The sequence below is a fragment of the Notothenia coriiceps genome, unplaced genomic scaffold (genome assembly GCF_000735185.1).
Source record: "Notothenia coriiceps isolate Sejong01 unplaced genomic scaffold, NC01 NC01_scaffold00015930, whole genome shotgun sequence".
NCBI lineage: Eukaryota > Metazoa > Chordata > Actinopteri > Perciformes > Nototheniidae > Notothenia > Notothenia coriiceps.
In genome coordinates, this window is record NW_011348631.1 from 21,178 (window position 1) to 40,808 (window position 19,631).

Genomic DNA, 19,631 nt, shown 5'->3' on the forward strand with positions numbered 1-19,631 from the left:
CTGTGCAAGTGTCAGTGTGTTTGTGTGCGCGCGCGTGTGTTTGTGAATGAGTAATCTGATGCGTAAGCAAAAGCAAACTAAACATGTATAACTCCTGCAAAAGTAAAAAATACTTGTTATTCAAAATGGGCCATGCGTAATTTAATTTTTTAATTGATGAATCAACACGTCAGCATGTTTGTTACATCGTTACATTGAGACATTGCTATAGTCTGTTTTATATTGGCTTATAGAGTGTTGTTTAAATCTAAAACTATGCGATACGATTGAGAAGCTCATCATATGATTGGTTTATTGTTTTTAATTTATGTAACATATTGTATTGGCTTTTATAATGCCTTCAGCTTTTAGAATAAGTATTAAGCTTAAACCTTCTACCACTCGTGCACTTATTAAGCTTAAACCTTCTACCACTCGTGCACTTAAAGTACTTTGTTTACTTTAAGTGTATGTATATCTGTGTAAATATAGATACAATGGCTTGCGAATCTATGTGAAAGCCTTTGTATAAATATAGATCATATCTTTTAACAATTGTAAACTAGAACTACATTAGATTAAATAGGCGAGATTGAACTAAATATTGTTTTATAAAAATACGTTCCGAGTGTAAGCGGTACATATTTATGAAAACTGCCAATGAAATATTAAATTTATTTTATCATTCCAAATAAGAGTTACACACTTGTATATGCAGTTTATTCTACACATAATGAAGACAAAGTGAAGCGGAACTATTCAGCTCGTGTCGCTGATGTGTCTCCGGATTGTTTTTGAAGTTGCACGTCGCGCGGCGCATTCATCCCAGTGCCTCTTTGCATTTAGCTCTCAGATAGCATTGTCTGCGACTAACCTTATTCATTAGTGTGATGGTTCGTTAAAGAAAATAAACTGTTGGATGCAAACATGGCGCTTTCGATGGAAACGCAGCTCCAGAGCATCTTTGAGGATGTTGTGGTAATTTGCATCTTTATTTACTGCTTTTAGAGCTAAAACACATGTTAGCATTTCAGACAACGTTAGCTTCTTCCATGATATGTTCACTCATGAAGCTGCTGCAAATGAATCATTCAAACTATAAAGCTAACGCTAGATATAATTTGCCTTTCAATACAGTTACGTTTTTACTAGCCGTAAATATATGAACTAACAGCTAAGATTGATACATACAGTTAACATAATTGGATGTCAAAGACGTTTTGAATACAAGTACCCAAGTGTACTTTCATGTTTACCTTTACAATTGACCTGCCAGTGACTGGTGACCGCATTGAAAAGTAGATTTTAATGTCAAAACACATGCAAAATGTGTTGTGATAATATTAGCAACATTGCTTTAACATACGTTGTTTCTGGGGGGTTTATTTCCAGTGGACGATGATACGAAGCATTTAGAGGGTCATTGCACTAATGTAAGATGAAGGAAGTGGGATTTACCTGTAGCTTTAATTCAGTAACATATACTTTAATCTCTACCAACATCTCAATTGTACTGTAGAAAATATGACACATGACTTTCCTGTTAACTAAGGCACCAGAGCAGATGGTTATTATTATTAAGAGAGATGTGAATAGCATAAGAGAGATCAAAATGGTTTATATAAAATGTCCTTCTACATAATATGTTCTCAATGTCTTCTTTCACAGAAAACTGAGATGATAGAAGAGGCCTTTGCTGGGTAAGATACCTCCAAACACAATAGCACACATTATGTCTAGAAGAAACAACAACAAAAAAGAACATCTTAAAATAAACAGTGTGAAAATCAATGATGTTGTGTTTTAGGATGTTTATGGTCACTCCAGAGGACGAGAGGACTAAACTGACCAGTTGTCTTGGAGCCTTCAGGCAATACTGGGGGACCCTACCACAGGTGTCTGAACACACAGAGACACACACTTACACACAGAATAATGAATGAATAATTAGCTGGATTTTCTCAATTCCCTCCATGTCTTTCTGCAGGAGTCTCATGATCAGTGTGTGCAGTGGATTGTGCGCTTTATACACAGCCAGCACAGTCCCAAAAGGATCTCCTTCCTCCACGACTGTCTAGCAATGGCTGTGGAGACGAGTCTGTTACCGCCAAAGTAAATATACACACTTATAAAGGCCTGAAGCATGCTGGGGGTTGACAGTTTTTTGGTTACTCTTTTTTTTGTTGCTTAATTGATTAGGCTTTATATCACTGTAAGCAAGGACTGATCTTCATGGTTTATAATGCCACTATAATTCAAGAATCGTATTTTAAGCAATGTCATCATGCTTAAAATGTCATTAACAACATGTATCCTGCAGTTGATCTGTTTAAAGACTGGATATAACACAAACATAATGTGCCCCCTTATCTTATGTGCTTGTTATTTTTGTGTTAACCGTGCTTCTAAGGAGTTTCTTTGTGTCTCTGAAGGATGGTGTGTGGAGCTCTGATCAGCTCGGACAGTTTGGAGTGGGAGAGGACTCAGCTGTGGGCGTTAACTTTCAAACTGATCCGCAAGATCATTGGAGGGGTGGACTACAAGGTCTCACACACATGAAACAATGATGTTGTGATCTATTGAATGCAGACTTATTGAGACCTGTGTTTTAAGATGCTACAAGTTGATCTCAAAGTTCACTAATGTAAACTCTAGATTAAGTTATCGAGCATCTCTCGGCTTCTCATCTCTTCTTAACAGACTCAATTTGAAAACCTTCCGTCATCGGCCATATTTATAACCTGTGGTTTTTTCAGGGAGTTCGAGACCTGTTGAAAGCGGTACTGGATAAAATTCAAACCATTCCTACCACTGTCAGCTCAGCTATAGTCCAACAGCTTCTGGCCGCCAGAGAGGTATCCTTCTTTCATTTATTGGATACAATGATTTATGATATCTTTTTTTGAATAATTATCTGTAAGCATATCACATCCTTCACCTAAATTGCTTTCTCTTTGTTTACTCCAGGTGGTAGAGTACATCCTAGACAGAAATGCTTGCCTCCTGCCAGCCTACTTTGCCGTCACAGAAATCCGAAAACTGTATCCAGAGGGACAGCTGTCTCACTGGGTAAGAGTCCGTTTCTGGTGTGCATGTTTGCAGCAACGTCATATTTTTCTAACAAATACTTTTGTTTTATTATCATTCTGTCTCTGTGTGTAGCTCCTAGGCAGTTTGATATCAGACTTTGTGGACAGTTTCAGACCCACAGCCAGAATCAACTCTATCTGTGGTAAGAGAGACAAAAACACACTGACGCTGGACGCTTTCAGAATATTGTATTTAGAGTTTGATTGTTTATATATTTTAGTTTGCTCAAGGGTTCTTGGTTTTGGCAATACTCTTTTTCATGCTTTGCCAGAGCTTTAATGAAGTCCATTCCATTTTGAAACAAAAATATAAACAATAATGGAAATCTGAACTAAAGGGGTGCAAAGCTGAAAAAGCTGCACAAATATAAATCTTATCTGTAGCTAACTCGTCACTCATGTATGCCACAAATATATGCCTTAAAGCTATGAGAAAAGACCATAATGCAACTCGTATATTGAACAATCAGTGTGCCTGTTTAGTCATTCTGTGTGAATCTCCCCTCAGGTCGGTGCAGCTTGTTACCGGTGGTGAATAACAGCGGGGCCATCTGTAACTCCTGGAAATTAGACCCCACTACTCTCCGCTTCCCCCTGAGGGGCATGCTCCCGTTTGACAAGGTAATATATTCTCATGTACAGAAAAACGAGCATTAACACCAATGAACAAATCCCTAATACATGGTATGTTTTTCTGTGTGTGTGTAGGACCTGTTTGAGCCACAGACGGGCTTGCTGCGCTATGTGTTAGAACAGCCATACTCACGAGAAATGGTGTGCAACATGTTAGGACTCAACAAGCAGGTATGACAACCTTTTTGTTATATCAGGCCCCTCCACCTGCCCTCACTTTTCCTGCCCCTTTAAATCTATTAGAATTTGTTCCCACCCATCTCTCCTTCCCTCTACCTGCTCCTGATTTCCCCCCCCCGTTCCTCTTCATATTCAGCTCTTTCTTTTGTTTGTTTTTATCTGGTTCTTTTCTTATATTTCTTGTTTCACCTCCCCACCCTTTTTTCCGTTTGACACTTCCCTTGTTGCCACAGCCATATAATATGTAGAGCAAGCCAATGCTGTGCGCTTGACCCATAATGCACTGGTGTTAGTTTTCCCTGTTGGGTTCATGCAGTTTCAACTCAGCCAAGCTCACTGAGCACCATAAACACAGTTGGACCAGCTTTGATGATCAACACTGGCCAGAGCTCTGATTTCGATTTTTTTCTCCCATTTCAAATACGAACAAATAACCCAGAATGCAGTTTGTCTCTTTGAACTGGCTGAGATGATGCTAACTGTGCTGAACGGACAGTGAACGGCCTAGCTCCTTAGTCACCACTTTTTCTGTCTCTCCTTTTTCCCCCCTCTCTGTTTCTTTCTCCTTCTTTCTTTGTTTCTCTCTCTTTTGTCCTCTGGTTGTGTGTTGTGTTTTGTCTGTCTCTCCGCCATGCGCTCTCTAGACTCTGAACATTGCCCAGGTATGTCGTTGTTCCTCCTCCTGGTCACCCGACCTACTAACTAACCAGCCCATTGGACGCATAGCTTTCTGTTTTTTTTTACCACATTGATGTCATAGAAATGGGAAACTGGACAATAAAAAAAAGAAAGAGAACTTGAGATGGAGTGAAGACAAATGCCACAGGGCTTGAAATGGTCTCATCAGGGATTTAAAGAGATATACCGAGTAGAAAAACACAGATGTGGCCAAACCCTTGGTAAATAAATACACAGACTGACAAGCACGGACATAAAATAGGATAAGACATGCGGCAGCTGGTTGATCGATGTTTACGGATCATTAACCATGCATGGTGTGTTAACCTTAATGGGCTGAGTGTAAATTAAATAGTTTTCGATGACATCGATTATTCCGTCATGTGATACCTTATCTCTGCTTTTAATATAGCAGCAGCTAGACAATCAAATGTATTGATTGCATCCAAAGATGGCCAGATGAATCAGTATCTATTTATTGGAGATAATAAAACACCTAATCTCTCTATAAACAGAATTCCTGTCTTATACTCCAGAGTTTCATAAAGGAAAATAAACCAGTTCTAATTGGTGACCACACATACTCATAGAGAGTACTAAGTCTGCTCCGTTGAGTTTTACTGCTTACTTTTATAGTTATGTCTTTGCCAGATTTGAATAGCTTGTTATGTAAATGTTAAATATTCTCTAAACTCTCTTCTATTATTTGAATATACACTCCGGACAGTAGTTTCGTTTAATGTTTTAAACCCAGCCATGTCTGGTTTTATATAAGAAGCTACCATAATCATCCTGATTTAAACCCTGCTGGTGACATTTCAAGTCCTGCTGCACTGCATGTTTGAATGTAGTCTGGTCCTTGCTTGTTGTTAGCGAGGTCTTCTCATTTCTGACCCCGCTGCTTTTCCTTTGTGCTGACCTGGGCAAAACTACTCTAATCAGGACTGAATGGTGCTCTTGATTTAAACTGCAATACGGTTTGATATGCTTTACAACTCAAGTACACTGCAATAGTTAGGCAGTAATCACAGGAAGACCCTCCCTCCTTCTATATCATTAAGTCTACAAGAACATTGTACGGTATTTGTTGTTAGGTAGGCGTTGGCGCGAATGACTGGATCCCAAAGATTTTGAGAATGAATGATTTTCTGATTGTCATGTCTTCTACTTCAAGTTCTGTTTCTGCTACAATACCTGCATTTCCCTATGGGGATCACTAAAGGTCCATCTTATCTTAAACTAGCTCTCAATGAACTGGCTTTAACTTCTTTATACGTGTATCATTCTCCTAGGAGTCCCTCTTTCCAGCTTAGTGATGCAGTAACATTTATGTAACTTCAGAAATGTACTGCATGTGTATGGGCAAATTCCAAAATAGAAGATATGGCAAAGCGTGGACAACTAAGCCAAATGCTCCTTACCGTTATTTCTAGTGTTTTGAACTGTGTTTTTGCCCAGATCGGCATTGTCAGAGTGAACTCTGACCCGTGTCGTGTGATGTTCATTGGTTGACGTGTGGTGGACTTTTTTACTTTCAGTTTGTAACTATTGCATTGTAGTCCATTGTGATCTCATTGTGAAATATAAGTTACAAACTTCCTGCCCCATTTATAAAAAAATATATATATATGTCGATGACTGAATGATTATGATTGGGCGGGCCTAAATGTAGAAAAAAATGTTAGTAGAAGGAATTAAGAATTTAAAATAACATTATAATTTAACTCCAGTTTTATTCATTTTCAGTTTGATATTTCCTTAAAGGGGCCCAATAATGCTCTTTGGGGTGTTCCCTTTCTTGTAGTTCATTATATCGGTTTTGGTGCATGTAAAGGTTAAACTCCAAAATGTCCCTCCCATAGGGAGTTTCTCTCCCACACACCCGCCCTGCCTGAAAGCCTTGATTGGATTAGTTTGTTTACTTTAGTAGCATATTGACATCACTATGTAACACCAGCGCTTCAACACATTGTACCTGAAAGGCTCAGGGGTGGGACATCGCTAAGCCAGCTAACCAATCAGAGCAGACAGATCAGATTAAAGCATGATAACACGCCACAATAGGGGCACAAAATACTAATATGAAGGCAAAAATTAGCATAATATGGCCCCTTAAAAGCATTATACGGTTCTAATCGCCCAAAACAATTGGGTTTCATTATTTTGTCAAAATCTACCGAATTGTTACAGAGAAAGGCATTTCAAGCCGCACTAGTCAGTCATCCCTTTAGCAAACAGTATGACACTTTGTTCTGTCACTTACATTTTATGTTGCACTTCACTGACTAATTTGCGGAAGTAATGCAGATTAAGTTTCAGCTTCCCTAAAATGTGTTTGCTTTAAATACACATCCGTTGGAATGTTTGTAGAGGAGGTGGATTATAAACCGGCTACTGGTATGGTTTCACTGTTGCTAGGATACCTGTTTTGGGTTGTAACTTGGTAAGCCATGGGCTGATTTCTTTAGATGGCAGAGGGAAGATATGCTCATGGATCCTTCTCTTTTTCTCTCACTTTTTCTTTATTTTTTCCTGCCCTCTCTTTTTCTGTGTGTGTTTGGAGGCAGAGGAAGAGGATTGAAGGTCAGTCCTGTAGCTCCTCTTCCTTTTCTCTCCATCCACATCACCTGACCCCCTTCCCGCATGCAGGAACGTGTTGCACTCTTTGGTTTGGTGTTGTGTGCTGTGCTGTGTCATTTGGTGATGCTCTGTGGTGTGCTGTTAAATTCTGTGCTGTGTTGTTTTTATGAAAAGTGTTCCACACTCCTTCTGTCTGAAGTTACGTTTCCCATCCTGGGTTAATAGCAAAATGTCAATATTGGAATTTTATATTCTTCCATGGAAGATTTAAAAGAAGGTCAGGGTTAAAAAAAACAGCTAAGCTTACCCTTAACTTAGGGGCTTCAAGATTTGGTTAACCTGCCTTCTGTCAATATTCACCTCCCTGTCTCCCCCTTTTCTCCCAGAGTCTTTTTTCAAATATTCTCTTGATTCCCTTCCCTCCTTCCCTCTCTTCTCCCCTCTTTCATTGAAAGTCCCCTCACATATGGAAGTCTTAACTTGTTGCTTACGAAAATGAAATAACCATTTCAGAAAAATAGTTAATACTTGCATAAGACTTATTTCTAGCTCAGCATTGTTGAATCAATGTTATATATGGCATTAACAGTATTAACTTTTTTTTTTTTATATGGGCAATGCACTTTTAGCAACATGTAATTGTGGTGGTGTTAGCGAACAGGCTAATTATAAACTGCAGTCTTTGGGTAGGAAGCTCCAAAACCACTTATCTTGTAGTAATCATGTCCATTTGAATTTACTTTCTAGAATTTGATTGCGAGTAAACTGCTTATTAGCCGTCTCATGTTTGTTCCCAAATACCATAAACACCCACTACCACATCAGCTTTCTTTTTGGATTTGTTCACTTTCCCCAAAACCTAAGTACTGTCACCTTTCTCGCGTAGTGAAGCTGCAGCACAAGATTTGACATAAATCTTACTACAGTGAGTTTACTAACGCTTTGTGAAGCACCTACATAACAATAATCACAGGGAAATAACCAGGAACTATTCGTATGAATGTAATTGTGAAAAAGGGGCCACAGAAAGGTTTACTCAGCTGACAGAGGCAGGATGGAGATGCCGTACTGCATGCAAGGGATGGGAACATAGCTACAAGTGTTGCAGCATCAATATCATTAAAATGTGTATGTGAAGTCAATTTAACAAATGGTTTCTTCCACATTCTCTCCCTCCCTCTGTCTGTCTTTCCACTCCCTTCCATCTCTCCTGTCTTTCAATGTTTCCCTCACCCCCTCTTCTTCCTGTCTCTTTCTGTCCTCGGGCCTCTTTCCCTCCCTATTTAACTTCCTCTCTCCTGCCCACTATTCCCTTTCTCCTGTAACTCCCCCGTCCTCCCCCGTCAGCACAAGCAGCGCTGCCCGGTGCTGGAGGAGCAGCTGGTGGACCTGGTGGTGTACGCCATGGAGCGCTCGGAGACCGAGGAGCACTTTGACGCCGACATCGGGGGGACCAGCCAGCTGCTGTGGCAGCACCTCTCCTCCCAGCTCATCTTCTTTGTGTTGTTTCAGTTTGCCAGCTTCCCTCACATGGTGCTGTCGTTACATCAGAAGGTGAGAGGAGGGGGATAGCAGAGGGAGAGAGGCCTAAACTATCCATAATGGGAAACAGACTTCAGCTTGATTTGGTTTCTTGGCAATTTTCTTAATAATGTTCATAAAAATCAACAATTTCTTTTGTCAGAAAACAAACAAGATAAATCATAGGAACCTAAAAGGGACATCATAGAAGACTCCAATATCAAATGTATTGTTGGACAGGGAAGTGTGTCTTTCTGTTAGAAGTTTATTATACATTTTTAAAACTGTTAATAGCTAGATGTATTTATTTTTATATATAAATAATTATAAACTGCATTTTATGTTTCTTTAAATAAATATAGAATAGTAAAAAATGTATATATTTATACAAATAATTACTTACCGGTATATGTTATTTATTATCTTGAGTGTAGTTCATTGCCAAAAAACAAACAACAAGGTGCATTTGACGGACTGATCCATTCTATAGAACATTTATCTGTAGGCCATACAAGGGTGTTTAAATGATAAAGCCTAGAATCAACCGGTGATGCTTGTGTTGTTAAGTGTGTCTCTCTCTACAGCTTGCAGGTAGAGGTCTCATTAAAGGCAGAGACCACCTGATGTGGGTCTTGCTGCAGTTCATTTCAGGAAGCATTCAGAAGAACGCCTTGGCTGACTTCCTGCCCGTCATGAAGCTCTTTGACCTGCTTTACCCAGAAAAAGAGGTACACAAATCTGCCAAGAAATTAGTATGGTTTACAACAATCTACGTTTGACTGTTCTTATTGGCTGTAGTGTGGTAGTACGTTTGTGTAGGAATAGCATTGGTAGAAGTGGCGGTGCTAGTATCAACTCTATAGGGTACTATCAGATTTATCCCTGTTTTCTTTCCCCCTCCAGTGTATTCCAGTTTCGGACATTAACAAGCCCCAGTCCACTCATTCCTTTGCCATGACCTGCATCTGGATCCACCTGAACCGCAAGGCTCAGAACGACAACTCCAAACTACAGATACCCATACCTCACTCTCTGAAACTACACCATGAGTACGTATCTTTAAAATACTGGAGCCTGATATATGTACTTTCGTTAAATACCCTAGTGTGCACCAAAATACGCTAACCAGTTACTTGTTTAAAACATCCTAAACAAACAGTCAACGTTCTGTTCCCCCCCCCCACCTGTACGATAGGTTCCTCCAGCAGTCGCTTCGTAACAAGAACCTGGGCATGTCCGACTACAAGATCGCCCTGCTGTGTAACGCCTACAGCACCAACTCTGAGTGCTTCACCCTGCCCATGGGCGTCCTGGTGGAGACCATCTACGGGAACGGATCTATGAGGATCAACCTCCCCGGAACCAACTGTATGGCGTCAGGGTCCGTCACCCCGCTGCCCATGAACCTGCTGGATTCACTCACAGTGCACGCCAAGATGAGGTGAGGAAAAGCAAGTGATGTAAAGAAGAACTAACGCTAAGACAAGGCTCCTCCCTCTGGAGATCATTGTTTGCATGATCCTTTAAATCTAAATAGAAACCGTACATAGAGCATACATTATTTTCAGTGGAAAGGGAAGGCTTCTGTCTTTCATGTCATAATGCTGTTTTTTCATGATGACATCATCATCTCGAGTACGGTCCTAAACTGTGAACACGCCTGAGACGGCTCATAAAAACGATTTCAAAAACAAAGAAAATCAACATAGTTTAAATAACTTACTGCTTTGTTTGTGGATTTTTGTATTTATTTAAAACGTTTATGAGACAATTGCAAAACGTAATCAATTAATATGGTTTATTGAGTTGCATATCCTAGCTTAGGTTGTACAGATCTATGGGATGTGAAGCGTTTGAAGATATTCTTGCAACATAACTATTAAGTTCGAAAAGGTAAAAAAACCTCATTTATGGATGAATTTGATGAAGCATTGACAATGTATTACAGATACAAATAAAGAGAGCAACTCAGATAACGGCAAAGCATCTAACTATGTCATCGGCCCTCTCTGCCTCTCTTGTCTGCAGTCTGATCCACAGTATTGCCACGAGGGTGATAAAGTTGGCCCACGCCAAATCCAGCATCGCCCTGGCCCCCGCACTGGTAGAAACCTACAGCAGACTGTTGGTCTACATGGAGATCGAGTCACTGGGCATCAAGGGATTCATCAGTGAGTTACAGAAACATTTGAATTCCCCGCTGTGTTAAAACATTCTGATACAGATTGAACAGATGTAATAATGTAACTCTGTCTGATCAGGCCAGCTGCTGCCCAACGTGTTTAAGTCTCACGCGTGGGGAATCCTCCACACGCTGCTGGAGATGTTCAGCTACAGGATGCACCACATCCAGCCGCACTACAGAGTCCAGCTGCTCAGTCATCTGCACAGTCTGGCTGCTGTGCCCCAGACCAACCAGAACCAGCTGCATCTGTGGTAATGCACACTCATTGTACTTACTTTACTGAACGTCACTGAACCAGACCAAGCCAGCACAATGATGCCCCTGTTGGGATCTTTAGATGTAACACAACAGTGTAGGCGCCTAATGTGTGAGTGTAGCAGCAGAGCAACTATGCTCCAATTATTCCATTTCCGTATCTTTTATACAGAACAGCAAAGCTAGTCGTGAACATGCTCTGTAAAAGTGGGTTTAGAGACATAACTCTCAACTCCGGTGGAGCAGCTCAAACAGAAGTTGTCCCAATTGTTCATGTAATTTGATCCCCTCTTCTGATTGACCCACAAATCAAACTATTTGCCCACTGATCTGAGTGCCCTGAATACCCTAAATACAATGTGCAGTATAAGGTGGTACATGACTGAACCTTGAAGTAACACCTGACCCAAAATCTGACTCAAAACATTATTTCATTTATGCAATGCTAATATAAAACATTGTGCATTTGTTTTTTTTATGGTGCCGACCTCTACTGAAGTCATTCAGGGTGTTAATGGTTTCTCTTTGTCTGTATCAACGTCTCTGTGTCTCTGTCCCCAGTGTTGAGAGCACGGCTCTGCGGCTGATCACAGCCTTGGGGAGTTCGGAGGTTCAGCCCCAGTTCACTCGCTTCCTCAACGACCCAAAGACGGTTCTGTCACAGGAGTCTGAAGAGCTGAACCGAGCCTTGATCCTCACCCTGGCCCGAGCCACGCACGTTACAGGTAGACTGTTACTCCTTAAGATTTGTCTTTTCTTTTGCTCTTTATTCTCCTCTTGTCTTTTCTTTTGCTCTTTATTCTCCTCTTGTCTTTTTATTTTGCTATTTTCTGCCATGTTTGTCATTTTCTTCCTTCAGCCTTTTTTCTGTTAATTTTATGGGAGATACATGTACATTTGATTACCCTTACAGTCCTGTTTCCCATATGCTCTTAATATGTTTTTAAGTTGCCTGCTTTGTGTCTGTGTGCAGATTTCTTCACAGGGTCCGACTCCATCCAAGGGACTTGGTGTAAAGACATCCTGCAGACCATCATGAACTTCACGCCTCACAACTGGGCCTCACACACACTGTCCTGCTTCCCTGCGCCACTACAGGTGCGGTATAGTCAATTGGGAATAATTAATTTAATCTCAAATGCATTTCTCCATTGTAATGACCTCTCCCTTTTTCTCTCAGGCGTTCTTCAAACAGAACAACGTTCCTCAGGAGTCTCGGTTCAACCTGAAGAAGAACGTGGAAGAGGAGTACAGGAAGTGGAAGTCCATGGCCAACGAGAATGACATCATCACCCACTTCTCCATGCAGGGCTCGCCCCCCCTCTTCCTCTGTCTGCTGTGGAAGATGCTGCTGGAGACGGACCACATCAACCAGACAGGCTTCAGGTCGGTACCACCATTTTGTGTCTCTACAGAACAGATGCAATCCATGCAGAACTGTTTTAATTGTATACAGTCAGTGTAAGTGGGAGGCTGTGGCACAGTGAACTAGTGCGTTGGTGTTCGGATCAGGGGAGCACAGGTTCAAACCCCACTGCAGTCAGCATGTCGTTGTGTCCCTGAGACACTTCACCCCAAATTGCTCCTGTGGGGATTGTCCACAGTATTGAGTATGTAAGTCGCTTTGGATAAAAGCGTCTAACAAGTAACATGTGATGTCATGTAAGTATCTAGTGTTGATACTGCACTCAAGAGAAACATATTCAAGCCCAGAAAGACAGTTATATATTTTCCCTCCTTGATCCATTTTCAAAATCTGATACAAATAGTTTAGAAAACATGAAAACAAAGCTTGTTCCGCAATGATCGATTTAGGTTCCTTCAAATAAAAACTGTGCGGAGAAAAATATGTTTTACCATGTTTTATATTTTATCTAATATTTTCCTATATTTATTTTATTTATTGGTGTTGTACCTTGTGTTTAGAGTGTATGAAGAAATTAAAGCACACGTGGAGGAAAACTTTTATCATTTTAGTTAATTTGATAACATGAGTACTGGTGCGCTCTTGTGGCCAAAATGACATTACAGCAAAACATTTATAAAAGGTTCCTATGGAAGCCTGTTTAAAAATGAAAAAATAAATAAAATCACCTACCAAAACTTTATTTATTTTCACCTTGTAAATCTTGTTTCCAGCTTTTTAGATGAAAACAAATAAAGAATTCAAAAAGATTTTGTCGGTAAAAAAAAAACAGAACACAGAAGTGAAATCTATTTCACACTAACCATTTATTTTCTCACTTGCCTCTCAGGGCTTTCATTCAAATATCAGTTTTTACAAATCTCTCTCTAATTGACTTTAATTCATTAAAAATGTTAGCAAAGTCTCAGTTCCCACCACTTCAGTTTTTCATGTGTTACCATTCATTCAAAGGAGTGTGTTTTGATGAAGCATGTGCTAATGAAGCATCTCACCACTGATGTTATGGCATTTTGTACACTAATTGGCCCAAAGGGTGGGTGGGGGGGTGTTCCCAAGTCTCTTCAAAAAACATCTGTGACTAATTGGTCCAGTGGGAGGATACAGAGTTGTGTTGACATGAGGCGCAAACTGCTTTGCTGATTCTGTGTCCCCCAGGGTCTTGGAGCGTATCGGGGCTCGTGCGCTGGTGGCTCACGTGCGAACGTTTGCAGACTTCCTTGTCTACGAGTTCTCGACATCCGCCGGCGGACAGCAGCTCAACAAATGCATCGAAATACTCAACGACATGGTGTGGAAGTACAACATCGTCACGCTGGACAGACTCATCCTGTGTCTGGTGAGAAGGAACTTGCACATAGAGAAATCTAAATACTAGGGATGTAATGATATATCAAATATTGCGATATCGCGGTAAATAAATGTCTCAATACCGTCGTGAGACTGACAAAATCTACCGCGATTTTTTTATTAATTTTTTTAAATAATTATTATTAGAGAGACAATGCACAGTTTTACCCACTGCTGTCACCCATGGCCAAAGCATATCTCTCTGTCCCAGCAACATCAGTACCAAGCAAGAGAGTTTTTTCCACAGCAGGGGATATTGTAAACGCCCAAACATCCCAGCTTCTACCTGGAAATGTGGACATGCTCATATTCCTAAAAGATAACCTTGATGATGCTGAGTGAGTGAGTTAGAGTTGAGTTACTTGAAAAACTAAAGTGAAACTTGATTTATTCTATAGCACGGTCTGATTATTATATTGTTGACACTTTAAAATACTACTTATCCTAACTACTAAAATGCTGTACAAATCAGATTTATTATTTAATAAAGAAAAAAAAATTCAAGTAAATAAAAATGTAAAAAAAAAAGAAAATTCACTTTATTTTTCTTTATTTTTCAATAATTTTTTATTATCGTACGGTGAGTTTTTGGTAAATGGAATGGTAAATGGACTGTACTTATATAGCGCTTTATCCAGTCTTTAAGACCCCTCAAAGCACTTTACATACTACATGTCATTCACCCATTCACACCCATTCATACAGAGCAGTGTACCTTACTCTAGGACCTAACATTCACACACATTCACACACCGTTGGCCATGCCATCGGGAGCAACTCAGGGTTAAGTATCTTGCCCAAGGATACATCGACATGTTGACTGCATGGGCTGGGATCGAACCCACAACCTTCTGGTTGAAAGACGACCACACTCCCTCACAGCCACAGTCGCCCCTTGGTATCGTGACATCCCTACTAAATACTATATGATAAGTCTGACCTCTCTTCTTCTCTACCTCTAGGCCATGCGTAGCCACGAAGGCAACGAGGCTCAGGTTTGCTACTTCATAATCCAGCTGCTGCTGCTGAAGCCCAACGACTTCAGGAACCGCGTCAACGACTTTGTCAAGGAGAACGCTCCGGAGCACTGGCTGCAGAGCGACTGGCACAACAAGCACATGAGCTACCACAAGGTATACAAAACTCACTCTTTTCAGTTGAGGGATAGTTCAAGTCTTTTGAAATGGGGTTGTAAGAGGTACACATCCATAGTGAGTATATAACCGACAGTAGATAGTGTTCTGGAAGCCCCCTTTTGACAGGAGTACCAGCACAGCAACAAATCAACATGCTGAATGTGAATGGAAGTAAATGCAGAAGGTATTTTAGTAACCTAAGAAATCAATATTAGTTTAAATGTATGCTATATTTAGAAGGTGTTCCCAGTTTATCAGGCAGTTATCTTTGCTCTCTTCTAATCCACCTTACTCCCTTTAACAAATACATTTGACCTCACAGAACAAAGGAGTTTCTTGTCTACCACTTGCCTATGTGTTTGTGTTATTTGGCAAATAGGGTGAATCCCAAATAAGTCACAACACACACCAATAAACCTTTAAAGAAATGTGTAACTTACATCCTTACCATAATAAACTCATCTGCAAAAATGCAGTGTGAAACCCAGATCGGAAGTCAGCAATGTTCGTTCCTTTCACCAGAAATACCCGGAGAAGCTGTACTTCGAGGGTCTTGCGGACCAGGTCAGCCCCCCCATGCCACTCCAGCCCCAGTACCTGCCCATCTACTTTGGCAACGTGTGCCTGCGCTTCCTGCCCGTCTTCGACATCGTCATCCATCGCTTCCTGGAGCTCCTTCCTGTCTCCAAGTCTCTGGAAACACTGCTGGACCATCTCGGGGGGCTGTACAAGTTCCATGGTGAGTTAGGTTGCTTAGAAGAGGATGAAAAGGGGACAGAAAAAAAAATCTCCTGCTCTGAGAATGATTCAATGTCATTGATGATGCACACTAATGTATATTTGTGTGTGCAGACCGCCCCGTCACCTACCTGTACAACACACTTCACTACTACGAGCGCCATCTGAGAGACAGAACCAACCTCAAGAGAAAACTGGTGCACGCCATCATGTCTTCACTAAAGGTAGGAAGAGGAAGAAGGAAAGAAACACACACACCAGAAATTGTGATTTGTTATTATTCATTAAAAATGCATTTACACTGTTTGTGTTTTTGTAGGACAACCGTACCCCAGGATGGTGCCTGAGTGAAACCTATCTGAAGTTTGGCATGAACCCCAGAGAGGACAACGTGTGGATCCCTGATGACACCTACTACTGCAAGCTGATTGGACGCCTGGTGGACAATATCCTTCAATGATCACCCCCTGTTGGTAGACGGATCGATCCCTCTCATTCTGGCTAATAAGAACTTCTAGGCCTTTGGGGAATATGTACCTGAATAATACACTTACCTAATGCCTCGTTGCTTAGAAGACAGATCGATAGTATTTGTATATCTGTACGTAATTAAATCTTGGGTCATTTTATTGCAGCCAATGTAGTTGCAGAAAAGATAGAAGTAGCTGTAATGGTGTGTTGTAGATTGGTAGACATACCAGCCAGGAAATAAGCTTGTGTTTTCCCCCAAGTTATTTCTATCCTCCCTAACTCTCTCTCACCGATGGCTGGCAAGTCCCCCGGCCCCTTCCCCAACTGCGACTGGAGGTTCAACGAGTTCCCCAACCCCGCGGCCCACGCCCTGCACGTCACCTGCGTGGAGCTGATGGCTTTGGCCGTGCCGGGAAAAGATGTCGGCAACGCTCTGCTCAATGTTGTTCTGACGAGGTACAACGGACTTTAGGGCTCGATCAAACGTACAAAACAAAGATATATAAGATAAATTATTGAAAGTTCAAACCATGTTTCTTTTCAATCTTTCAGCCAACCGCTGGTTCCCAGAGAGAACGTCACAGCTTGGATGAATGCCATTGGACTCGTGATAACCGCACTTCCTGTAAGAAGAACTGTCATTAAAGACCACCACAATGAGTAGAACTGCAGTTAAAAACAATGTGTAGACTCGTACAAAAACCATCTCTCAATCATGACTTATTTACTAGAAGTGAGTGTCGGTGTTTATATATGCAGTGACATTATAAACACCGAGGTTTTTTGTGCATCAACCTTTATAAGGCAGCCAGTTCTTAACCATAAGCATGCATCCAAGAGGAAGCTAAAACAATGGCAGACACAGCAACAACACGCAACTGACAATTCCTACTATTTTCTCTTATGACTATTTGATACATTTACACCGAGTTTCCTCACCATGACCACCTCCCTCTCCCCTCTCCCCCCCCCCCCCCCCCCCCCCCCCAGGAGCCCTACTGGATCGTCCTCCACGACCGCATCGTGTCAGTGATCAGCTCTCCGGCGCTGACCTCAGAGACGGCCTGGGCAGGTTACCCCTTCGCCCTGCTGGACTTCACAGCCTGCCACCAGAGCTACAGCGAGATGAACTGCAGCTACGTGTTAGCGTTAGCGCACGCCGTGTGGCATCACTCCTCCATCGGACAGCTGTCTCTGATTCCCAAGTAAGGAAGCCTTCCTGACTCTGTTGCTCCCCTCTTCAACCAACATATCATTTATGGTTGTGATGCAGAGATGGCAAAAGTACACACATCCTTTACTCAAGTAGAAGTAAAGAAGTATGGGCTTTGAAATGTACTGAAGTAAAAAGTACCCATAACTACTTAAAGAGTAACTGAGCTCCCTTTATATTAATAGAACAATAATGTCATTGTTAGCTAATGAATGTTTCCATGCTGAACAACGGCAACATGACAACGTTTTCATTGGTCCCTCTTCTTTAGAGAAGACCAGGAAATGATGGATACAAGGATCGTGTTCAAATCTATAGGCACTAAATAATAATGATCAGGCCACCAAACACAGATTAAAACTAAAGTAACAAACCTGTTTTGAAAATATTAGAAGTAGAAAATACAGGTATTTGTGTTAAAAATGTAAGAAGTAAAAGTAAAAAGTCGTCAGAAAAATAATTAAGTAGTGGAGTAAAGTACTGGAGGGAAAAAATGGACTTAAGTACAGTAACGAAGTATTTGTACTCCACTACTTCCCACCTCTGTTGTCATGTCATCATAAATGTGTGTGTGTGTGTGTGTAGGTTCCTGTCAGAGACCCTGAAGCCCGTCGTCCTGACAGAGTTCCAGCTGCTCTACGTGTATCACCTGGTGGGGCCGTTCCTGCAGCGCTTCCAGCAGGAGAGGACTCGATGCATGTTGGAGGTACACATTGTTTAGGATTAAAACACTTTAGATTATCCACAATAATGTCCCCATTACGTCAGTACATTTTGTGGATATGTCCACAAAATATATATCTTTGTTTTGTGTGTTTCAGATTGGCGTGGCCTTCTACGAGATGCTGCAGGCGGTGGACCAACACTGCTCACATCTCAGCTACATGGACCCAATCTGTGACTTCCTCTATCACATCAAGTACATGTACACTGGAGACAGCGTGAAGGAGCAGGTGAGAAATCACATCACATGGGAAAATGTAACTATTAGAAATAAACCAACTCCAACTAAAATTGGAGAACTTGAGAGGACATCTGTGACCTTGCAGGGCCTGGGGACATAGTTTGTGGGTGTCTATTTTTAGCTTGCATGTGTCACCTCAAGCTCCCCAGCAGTGCCCAGACCTGACACCAGAGTTAATTAGAGGAGATTACACTGTAGCTCCATTTGTGCTTCAGGCTCAGACAAATGTGATTAAATGGACTTTTCAAGTAATTAAATTAATAGAAAAAGCCATCATTTACCACCTAGAGCCGTCTCAACGCCATCTATATGTGTTTTAATTGTATCTTTCTCTAGGTGGAGAAAATCATCATGACTCTGCGTCCGGCCATGAAGCTGCGTCTGCGCTTCATCACACACAGCAGCAAGATAGAGACCGCATCATCAGTGACTGCCGCCGCTGCCGCTGCTGCCGCTGCTGCCTCCTCCACCCCTCAGCCTCCCGTCCCCCAAATGTCATCGTCCTCTGCCGCCGCATCCCCCTCCTCCTCACAGCACACACACACACCCATGTAGGCACACACACATACACACAGACACACAGACACACACACACACACACACACACACACACACACACACACACACACACACACACACACACACACAGTAGCAATCATGACATTTGACCTTCACACATGAGGGCTAAACATTTTGGGATTTTTGAGTAAGGTCTAGTAATGTTTCCTGTACTTTTATGCACAAGAAACCTGGAGAGAATCTTGTTATTAAGTGCTTTAAAAAAACATCCTGTTTCTCAACTTGTACCTAAGTGAAAAACCCAGAATGGTCTCATGATGAATTCATTAAGGAAGTGGAAGGAAGTGAATCATGAAAACTGCAAAATAATCCGCAGATCACGATGACTAAACAATTCTTGTTATTATCATGGCATCTTTTTTATATTTCTGTTTGTATTCAATTTTTATATTGTACATGTTTATTCTTAGTCCATTAAAAACAATGTTTGGTAATCTGGGTTCTGCTTTTTATTGATACTATGTATACCTCTACTGTGTATTCTTATGCATGAATACGTATTTAATTTACAGCATCCCCAACCCCCTCGAACACAGGTAAGAAAGAAAATTAAGCACAAAACAAAAATAATGATAAGGGAAAACTGTAAGCAAAAATATTCTTACAATAAGAATAATATGATTTATTTATTTTTAAACATGGTTGTCTCTTATTGCT

General features: G+C 41.1%; 1 protein-coding gene across 2 annotated transcripts; it reads left to right on the forward strand.

The window, feature by feature from the left end:
* Window positions 1-809: 809 nt before the first annotated feature.
* Window positions 810-19,408, forward strand: med23 (mediator complex subunit 23). Of its 2 annotated transcripts, XM_010775664.1 has the most exons (31): window positions 810-957; window positions 1,648-1,679; window positions 1,787-1,874; window positions 1,967-2,091; window positions 2,412-2,523; window positions 2,736-2,834; window positions 2,947-3,048; window positions 3,142-3,211; window positions 3,577-3,689; window positions 3,777-3,872; window positions 4,526-4,543; window positions 8,487-8,693; window positions 9,245-9,388; window positions 9,564-9,709; window positions 9,856-10,101; window positions 10,689-10,831; window positions 10,922-11,096; window positions 11,662-11,825; window positions 12,074-12,198; window positions 12,281-12,486; window positions 13,682-13,862; window positions 14,836-15,006; window positions 15,532-15,748; window positions 15,862-15,971; window positions 16,067-16,193; window positions 16,509-16,674; window positions 16,771-16,843; window positions 17,209-17,423; window positions 18,017-18,137; window positions 18,253-18,384; window positions 18,732-19,408. In XM_010775664.1, exons 1-31 carry the CDS (start codon window positions 907-909, stop codon window positions 18,948-18,950), a joined length of 4,194 nt encoding a protein of 1,397 aa, XP_010773966.1. In that variant the 5' UTR covers window positions 810-906; the 3' UTR covers window positions 18,951-19,408. The 2 variants fall into 2 exon arrangements, with proteins under 2 accessions (XP_010773966.1, XP_010773967.1); XM_010775665.1 differs by lacking the exon at window positions 4,526-4,543.
* The last annotated feature ends 223 nt before the right edge of the window (window positions 19,409-19,631 follow it).